This window comes from Copidosoma floridanum, unplaced genomic scaffold, assembly GCF_036245765.1.
Source record: "Copidosoma floridanum isolate Cflo_tuat_1 unplaced genomic scaffold, Cflo_Japanese_pri ptg000030l, whole genome shotgun sequence".
Taxonomy (NCBI): Eukaryota; Metazoa; Arthropoda; class Insecta; order Hymenoptera; family Encyrtidae; genus Copidosoma; species Copidosoma floridanum.
The window spans coordinates 2,613,385-2,621,890 of NW_028321907.1; the positions used below are offsets into that span (position 1 = coordinate 2,613,385).

Below are 8,506 nucleotides of genomic sequence, written 5' to 3' on the forward strand. Positions count from 1 at the left end.
CATATACATCGCGTTGACTTTACGCTTTTGCGGATCGGAGGTTTTTTTTTTCTTCTCCTCGTTACATCTAGGCCGGGCAATTATTTCCAACTTTGATCCCGCGGACAAGGATGCGTCTTACCACGAACGACTAGTTTATCGTTTTAAATATCCCCGAGAAACATTTTTCAAGTACCTGTAATTGGCTGTTCGCGCGCAACGCGATATCTTTAACGATCAGTCAATCAACTAATTGTTCGGGTGTAAATGTCTTTTATTGTTTACGAATTTTCATAGCAAAGTCCCTTTCAATGGCAACTCGGCCGTACTATGTTATTACTCGTATACACACGTTTGATTACGTAATTACACGCATTTGTACATTATTTCGCGTATAGGGACAATCTTTTATTCGGTCGGACGTGTCATTTTTGTTATTTCCGAAAATACTCGTTTAAATGTTTTGTCCGAATATACGTAATTCCATGAATACTGAATGTATAATTTCGCGCGTTATCCTATAAAAGGGACGTTTTTTTTATAATTGCTGATACTCATTGTGTGTGCACGCATTAAGAATAAACTGCAACATTGTTGTGATGTGTTTTTATTAATGAACTAATATTTGAATAAACTCACAATTTTGGACAATGCAATAAATTCAAGGGTATCCGTACTCCTGGAATTCATTATTACAACATGTATTTTACACGAAATCAATTTTTTATTACAATTTGATGTACCTAAAATCGACAATTTCTCTAAAATACTCTGTAGCTGATACAACCGTAAAATTGTGTTCTTATTAAATAAGACTTTTTATCAATAAATTCACAATTGTACCGCCTCTCTAATTACGCTCATTTATTGATGTTTAAAAATGATTAATCAATTATATGTATATCAGTGTGAGGGTACAAAAATTATTGCTTTTCTTACACGCTATTCGAATGACTTACACTTAAGTAGGGGTGAAAATTTTATTAGGGAAAACATGGAGTAAAAATGCAGAAATTGCTTATCGCGTGAGCTGAGGATATAAGAATTTGAAAAACCCTCAAATATCATTTGTTTGTGCTGTATGAAGGACAGCAGAACAATTAACTATCGTTGGAAAATAAAGTAATTGGTATACGAAAATATTGATCTCTGCATAAGTGATGAAAGTATTATTTTTACTTCTCATTCTATAAATCGATTAATATACGTACGTTTAATTTATCGCCAAGCCGTAAATTCATTTTTTTTTTTTTCATCCTATCACGCAAATGCCTCATTGTTTGTCTTATGAGCAATTATTATGTCAGTATTATCGCTCACATTAAAAAAATTCCCGTACAAATTGTAGGTACGGTTTATACATTATGTAATTGGCTTGGAGTTGACGATACTGTATTTTTGGTACAAAAATATGGTACTACGATGTACCTCTTATCGTTGATTAGATAAAAAATATACTGGAACTCGTGTCTCGATAATTTATATTACACAACATCTAATTCATCACGTAAAATTTTGGACTACATAAGACAAAGTTTTAACTAAATCAATTCGTCTCCATCATTTGTTTTTCTGAGACTAATTAAATTTGGTTAAAAATATGCACTTTTTTACAATTTTTTAAAATATTCTTGAATTATCCAAGTTATCTTAAATACGATTTTTTTTAGTACTCAAATTTAACATATCAAAATATTTTCAAACGTCTACGTTACAATTTTATAAAAATATTTTATTGTACATTTAACATTTCAATCATTAAATTGTTTTGCATTAATTATGTATTTAACGTTTAAAGAGCAATAACAAGTTAATAACTTTAACATACTATTTTATCATCTTAGAAGTTAATAAATGCAAAATAAATGTACATCGTATTCAGTTAATTATTCAAGACAATTAACGTAGATAGCGGGAAAAAATTGTACTACTCTTCAAGAAAGTAAGTTGACTGAAGAATATTTGAAAGTCATAAGAAAAAGTGTATCATTAAAAATTAAAACATATGTATGACCCTATACTATAAATTACAATTATTATCAAGGTTTTTACTTAATCTCACGAGTTGTAGTTCCATTGCTGAACATCCTGCTTTCAAAGCATTTTTTTCAAGACTATTCCACAATGAACTCATGAATAAAGTATAACATAGTACCGCCGTCAAAAAGAGGCGTAATATATTGAATCCAATACTAAGTATTATACTACTGATTAAATAATCGAGGCCCATAGACCATATCAACGAAATTATTAATATAAAACTAGAAAATAAATACCATAGGCGCTGTCTGTGAATGTTTTGTAGGGCTTTCTCACAAATGCTAATTGCTTCTTTCAAAGAGGTACGAATGTCAACATTGGCATCCTCACTTTGACAACCTGGAAGAGTAATATACGATGATTAATTTTTTTTATCAATTATTTGGTAACTTTTTTTTCTAACGAATGTCAGCTTACCTTTGGTTAGTTTCAGAGAAGCCATAATGGCTTCGTGGTCGGAATAACTGAAATTCGTGTCTGGAATTCTTGTAGGGAAAGGCTGAGAAAAGTCATTAACTTCAATCTAAAAAAATAAAAATTGCTCAAGAACAATTTGTAACGTTAAAAACAAACGCGTGAAAAGTTTCTTTGCTCACTTTGTAATTTTTCGAACCCACGTACAAAATGTAATCAATACGCTTGCCATTGGGTTCTTTCTCTGCAACTCTCAAGTCTGTATAGCTGTTGTTGGCACACTCATTGGTTCCCAGGCTCCCAGACTTTTTAGCACAAGCATCCATCAAGCCAGCAACACCACAAATAATTTTATAGGCTAAATCTTGTGGCTCCGTGTTCAGATCACCACCTAATATCACAGCATCTGCACCACCTTTGGTCATACGTATGAACTGGGCAGTATCAAAAGCCTGCAAGACTCTATGAGCAGTGTATTCGTCATTTTCTTTGCAGTATTCGGCATGCAACTGTAAGAATGTATATTCGTTATGAATATCAATTAAACAAGTGTCAATGAAATTGTACAAGTGCAGTACTCACGTGAGCTATGTACACATGGACATCGAGATTATGAACTTTCAGTCTGCATAGGCCGACTCCTTTGCCACCGAACCAGTCACCATGGTGTATTTTATGTACATAGCCGTTTAAAGGCCACTTGTGGAATATAACATCATCTATCGGATACCTTGAAAACATGCATACTCCCGAGCCAAGAACACCGCTATAAATAACACATTACTAAGCCTAAGTAAAACTGTATGAAAAATTTCTTGTTTATCGTGTACCTGAAGAAATAATGAGAGTATGGAAGTTTTTCCCTAGTTTTTCCTTTAATCAATCTATAATCGTTGATAGACCAGACTTCTTGTAGGCAAACGATATCACAATCTTCGCTTGTTAGCTTATCAGCAATGGCATTCATTCGATTGAGTCGATTTTTAGATACATATGGAATACCCCTGGGAAAAACAATCATAAGAATTAACAATTAATTGGAAATAATACGATTGGCATAAACGACTCCTTATCAGTAAGCCATCAAAAAGGAAAAGTCTCGCTAACTATCTCGCGACTTTATATACCACTCGAAAAAGGTGTGATAATGATAGCAATGACAAGATTACTAATTTAAGTGTGGGAAATTCAGGCAAGTATGAGCAGATGGAAAATAATGTAAGTTGTAACATCTTACCAACAGTTTAGTGTCAGGACATTGAGAAATATTTCCTCGACCATCTTTGCCACTTGAACAATTGATTTGCTATTGACGAGCACACAAAGGACAGACCATCAGAGCTTCACGCTTTGCTTTTACAGTGGCCTTTCACTTGTCACTGCTCTCGAGCGTAACGAAAACAGCTGTAAGTAGCTTGACTGCCAAGTCCTTACTGCTTGGCTCTGGAGTTTGTAATGTAAAGTTTATAGCTGTAGCTGCCGTGTTATAAGTGTATTTGTAGTTAAGGTCAGAGTGAAAGGTATACTTCGATAATAATTTAATCGGTAAAGAAGATAGCGGTATTTTGCGCTTATCTGTCGCTGGAAATTTCATTCTTTCCTCTCATTTCAAAATCAAAAAAGAAAAAATGGGCTCGAATGATAACGGCAAGAATGTGTATAATTGCTAGTTTTTCGAAAGATAACAATATACTCTAAAGTTTAAATTAACACTCTCCATATATTAAAAAAAAAAAAAGCAAATAACTAAAGGACTTTATACGCTTTGATTAAGAGCCATATCTGTGATTTTTTCAAGATTCACTAAACCCTTGTGTTTTTCCAGCAATTCTACCAGCTCTTCTTTTTCATCTAGCTCTTTGCTCATCGAAGCAATTAAATTTGTTATCAATTTTTTCATGGTATTAATTTTCGAAATTGTGCGATCAATCTTCTCCTTATTACTGTAACAAGTAAACCAATTAGTCGAATTTTTTTGAAGTTAAAATTCTTTAATATATTTAAAAATGCAAAACTCTGTAATGCTCACTAAATAAAATCTGGATGAGTTTCTTTAAGCTTTTTGTTTCTCCTAGTTTCTTTTTCTTTCAAAAAGTCTTGGTAATCATAAATAGCATTGTGACAATCCAACTTTAAGAGATACTGCTTCTTTTTCAATTCCTTGATGGTTTCATCATTTGCCAGTAGCTTGTCATTGAATAAAAATAATTTACTCAGGCATATTTTGATTTTGCTGCAATGAAAACGGACAATATCAACATGCCTTTAACTCGGGTTATAAAAAATATTTAATTAGATCAATACCCACCTTTGAATCTCTTTCGTCCCTGCATCATTGTAAATGATTTCCTGTATAGCTTTGCTCTGTAGACATTGGCTCAAAGTTTTTGTATTAATCAAATATGTCGTTGTGTTAAAATTAAGATTTTCCAAGGCTTTGTTCAAATCTCCCTGTGGCAATTCATCTGACATTCCTACAAACAACAGCTAATTTATAACAACATAATAATGTGATAAAAACAATGCTCAATGCGTGACTTACCCATGTCAGTAATAGCATTTAAGGTTAGACATCTAGCATCAATGGCTTTTAATTCGTTTCTCAAATTAATGATTTTCTCCTCAACTGGCATATAATCATCCAATTTGTTAACTCCCACTGGAAACTGAGATATTGCGTTTTTTAAATCGTTGACTGCTTCGTTTAACTCCTCGATTTCCATCTTTTTTTAAATTATAACTTTGACTAACAATTTTCCTTCTCAAATCAACACTTTTGTTACACCACAAATAACACTAACAATGAATTGACACCAAACACACCAAAAACTGAATGATCTCCACATATTCACATTTTACAATTAAAAAACTTTGATGAAGGTTTGAACAGAGGAAAAACATTTAATATTTACATTAACATTGTGTATTAATTTAATCAAATAATGCTATTAGTCCAAGCAGACCGCGGTTTATTGTTGTGTTGATGCCTTTTGGCGCAAAAACGGTTTTTCATTACCTACAATTCAGTGATCTGAGTTACCGACTGTATATACAAGCTTTTCCAGCGGCTGGTCACACAAAAACACGATTGCTACTATACCAGCAATTAGCAACAACAACTTGTTGACGTGATCAAGTTTTTGTTTTCTTTCGATTAAAAAATATAGGTTATGTTTTTGTAACCCCGGTGTGTCTATAGTGCGCGTGTCAGTATACGTATTTTTTAGAAAAAAATGCGTAAACAAGTGCATGGGTACTTAATGTAGCCGTGATGTATAAGTACAACAAAATGTTAGGATGAAGATTTTGCTTTGGTTTGTGCTCGTGACGTTGTCTGCACTAACACAGACGAGCTGCGACGAGACGACGTCCAGAAAAAAACTCCAAATTGGCGTGAAGAGGCGTGTTGACAACTGCACCCTCAGATCCAAAAGGGGCGACACCCTTGTAGTCAATTACGTGGTATGCTACCCTCACAAGCTGTGTTCGCTGATATTCATAGCAAATATCAGAAATTGTGGTTGTGTGAAAAACAATTCTGAGTGGGACTTCTGTTTCAGGGAACCTTGGAAGACGGAACAGAGTTTGACAGTAGCTCCAATTATGACGATTCATTTTTCATTACTTTAGGATATGGCCAAGTTATCAAAGGATGGGAGCAAGGATTAATCGGGTTAATATTTTATTTACTTTTTAATTTGATAGTTTTATCTTTGTTATTTATTTTGCAAAGTTTATTTGTTTTGCATCAAAGTAAGCTTTACCCTAATTTTTTGTTTTGTTTATGATATCGTAAATAAGTAGTTTGAAATTGTTTAGAATTTTTATTCAATAGCTTTGCAGATGAACTTTTCTAGCCTTTAATAAAATCAATGCCTAAACCAATCATTTCTGATTGAGTAACGTAATTATTTATTTATTAGAACATAGTGTTTTCAAGGACTAAGCACTTTTTTTTACTGCTGAGTTGATGTTTACTCAAGCGAATTGTCTTCAATTATTTTTGATGCCCCCTCTCGTTTGCAACATTATGAAATGTTCATTCCTGTCAAACGTCAATAGGTTTTCTGAGTTTAAGTAAAAAATTTTGTAGAAAATCATCGTGGCTTCTTTCATCTGATATTTTGTCATTAAAAATTATGGTCATAATAATTCAAAATTTAATGATAAGTATAATTTCTTGATTTTTAGTTTTGCATTATTCAAGTGTTTTTTCAACTAATTTTAGAATGTGCGTAGGGGAGAAAAGAAAATTAGTAATACCTCCAGACTTAGCATATGGATCTTTTGGAGCCTTACCAAAAATACCTCCAAATGCTACGGTCATATTCACCGTTGAACTAGTGAAACTTGTTTCAAAGGAAGAACCTCGTCAGTCTGATACTCAATTTCACGAAGAACTTTAATGAAAATGATCTGTCAGCTGCAACAGCTGTTTCATTTGTGTGATACTTTTTATATATTGCCGTTATATTTTATATAAAATTATTGAATACAGTATATTTTAATCATACCATTCCCAGTACCATATAAGCCAAAGAAAAAATACATTTAAAGAGAAATATCTCTTAGAATTTCATTAAATGTCAAATTAAAATAAAAAAAAAAATCATACGAGATTATATACGTTGTTTTATTTTTATTATTATTCCATCATTTTAACGTCTTCAAGTAACTTCTCATCAACGATAAATTAAAGCCGATCAGTTTTACAATACATTGTCACTGTCCTCATTGACGTATCCAGTAGATAACTGACAGTGAATATCCTTTGTCTTGTAAAGTCGTTGAAATATTCATTCACCACGACAAAAAGTATTAAATCTTATCTAATTAATTTAATTACAGAAAATAGCTATTGACATTATTTTCCCTTTACAATACAATAAAAAAAAAAAATAAATAAATAAAAAAAAAAAAGGTAAAATTGCACGTAAAATGTATAAATTTCGCTAAGTATTTTTATTTTTCATTATGCTTCTTTGAGCAACGTAATATTTTTGCCTTGTAATGTATGTTTAGCTTTGCTTTTTTTTTTTCTTTACCCACTTAACTATTGTTTTCTATTGTCATTTAATTATTAAACCCATTTTCAGTAAAAGAGCTGAATTTACACGCCACCATGAATAATAACGTAGTTTCGAAGAGCGCCGATTATTGTCAGTTTTAATAGAAATCGATATTTTTACGTCCATACGACGCGCATAAATTAAAAAAAAAAAAAAAAAGCCGTTTGCGGTTTTTTCCTCATTTTTCATACATCACATCGGTATCGGTAATTACCGTAAAATCGTTTATTATCTTGTCAACGACATTTGATGCATATATACATAGATATAACGCGTAATTGTCAGCTATTGTACGGTTTTCCATGCATTCCTTTGCCCATAATGATTTGATAGATTTAAAATAAAAAAATTTCAAGATGATTTCTACCGTGCGTTATTTTTTTCATACTCTGAGGGCACGACGCTCGCCGCACAACTTACAACAAATCTTGTTATTGTAAAGCACGACAGTTGGATGTATACAATTAAATTCGCTTCTTTGATAAAAAAAAAAAAAAAAAAAGATACTTCATCAGTGCAATGAATAAACGAATGAACCTATTTGTTTGTGAGTAATTGATAAAAAAATCTCATCCATTACGTAATATCACTGCATCGTAATAAAATCGTGTTGTAATTTAACACCAAAATACCAAATTTTTCCAAAAATCCTACTTTTTGACAAATCGCTGATAAGATTCCAACTACATTCGCTACAGACTGTACGAATATTTATAACATTCGAGTTCACGTTGACGCCTGCGATGGAACCTACTCATAATATACGCGTATTATCGTCGATTGCGCGAATCTCCCTCGCGTCAGCTAAAAATAAGCGTGTAATCGAGAATAAATGCTACGTAGGTATCACATCTGTATATAATACATGTACCCAATGGGGTATATTTCACTTAAGAGAAGAAGCCCAAACGACAACTAAAAATGAATGATACAATGCAATGTTTGAAAGTATATAGATAATTTCTCATCACTGGCCTTATCACGGAGCAAAATCCCGACGAGAT

The 8,506-nt window shown here is 32.4% G+C and overlaps 3 protein-coding genes across 3 annotated transcripts; 1 reads left to right on the top strand and 2 right to left on the bottom strand.

Annotated features, from left to right (window-relative positions):
- Nucleotides 1–570: 570 nt before the first annotated feature.
- On the bottom strand, nucleotides 571–3,899 carry nSMase (neutral sphingomyelinase). The gene is made up of 6 exons (XM_014355616.2): nucleotides 3,671–3,899; nucleotides 3,264–3,437; nucleotides 3,016–3,199; nucleotides 2,616–2,942; nucleotides 2,437–2,542; nucleotides 571–2,358 (listed from the first exon to the last, which is right to left on the bottom strand). The coding sequence occupies exons 1-6, from the start codon at nucleotides 3,712–3,714 to the stop codon at nucleotides 2,000–2,002; spliced, it is 1,194 nt and encodes a 397-aa protein (XP_014211102.2). The 5' UTR covers nucleotides 3,715–3,899; the 3' UTR covers nucleotides 571–1,999.
- Nucleotides 3,900–4,004: 105 nt separating this feature from the next.
- Nucleotides 4,005–5,372, bottom strand: LOC106641279 (uncharacterized). Its single transcript, XM_014355646.2, has 4 exons — nucleotides 4,976–5,372; nucleotides 4,742–4,907; nucleotides 4,463–4,666; nucleotides 4,005–4,376 (listed from the first exon to the last, which is right to left on the bottom strand). The coding sequence occupies exons 1-4, from the start codon at nucleotides 5,154–5,156 to the stop codon at nucleotides 4,190–4,192; spliced, it is 738 nt and encodes a 245-aa protein (XP_014211132.2). The 5' UTR covers nucleotides 5,157–5,372; the 3' UTR covers nucleotides 4,005–4,189.
- Nucleotides 5,373–5,627: 255 nt separating this feature from the next.
- LOC106641274 (peptidyl-prolyl cis-trans isomerase FKBP2) lies at nucleotides 5,628–6,983 on the top strand. Its single transcript, XM_014355640.2, has 3 exons — nucleotides 5,628–5,895; nucleotides 5,994–6,106; nucleotides 6,662–6,983. Exons 1-3 carry the CDS (start codon nucleotides 5,731–5,733, stop codon nucleotides 6,837–6,839), a joined length of 456 nt encoding a protein of 151 aa, XP_014211126.2. The 5' UTR covers nucleotides 5,628–5,730; the 3' UTR covers nucleotides 6,840–6,983.
- Nucleotides 6,984–8,506: the final 1,523 nt, after the last annotated feature.

What these genes read in the sequence shown, in the direction of transcription:
- nSMase (XM_014355616.2), bottom strand. Translation starts at nt 3,714, where the DNA reads ATGGTCGAGGAAATATTTCTCAATGTCCTGACACTAAACTGTTG. An exon ending in TACTCTCATTATTTCTTCAG is followed by an intron (nt 3,200 to 3,263) that starts GTACACGATAAA and finishes TGTTATTTATAG; the next exon opens with CGGTGTTCTTGGCTCGGGAG. An exon ending in TCCATGTGTACATAGCTCAC is followed by an intron (nt 2,943 to 3,015) that starts GTGAGTACTGCA and finishes ACATTCTTACAG; the next exon opens with TTGCATGCCGAATACTGCAA.
- LOC106641279 (XM_014355646.2), bottom strand. Translation starts at nt 5,156, where the DNA reads ATGGAAATCGAGGAGTTAAACGAAGCAGTCAACGATTTAAAAAACGCA. An exon ending in AAATGCTATTACTGACATGG is followed by an intron (nt 4,908 to 4,975) that starts GTAAGTCACGCA and finishes TGTTGTTTGTAG; the next exon opens with GAATGTCAGATGAATTGCCA. An exon ending in ACTCATCCAGATTTTATTTA is followed by an intron (nt 4,377 to 4,462) that starts GTGAGCATTACA and finishes TACTTGTTACAG; the next exon opens with TAATAAGGAGAAGATTGATC.
- LOC106641274 (XM_014355640.2), top strand. Translation starts at nt 5,731, where the DNA reads ATGAAGATTTTGCTTTGGTTTGTGCTCGTGACGTTGTCTGCACTAACA. An exon ending in CCCTTGTAGTCAATTACGTG is followed by an intron (nt 5,896 to 5,993) that starts GTATGCTACCCT and finishes CTTCTGTTTCAG; the next exon opens with GGAACCTTGGAAGACGGAAC. An exon ending in TGGGAGCAAGGATTAATCGG is followed by an intron (nt 6,107 to 6,661) that starts GTTAATATTTTA and finishes AACTAATTTTAG; the next exon opens with AATGTGCGTAGGGGAGAAAA.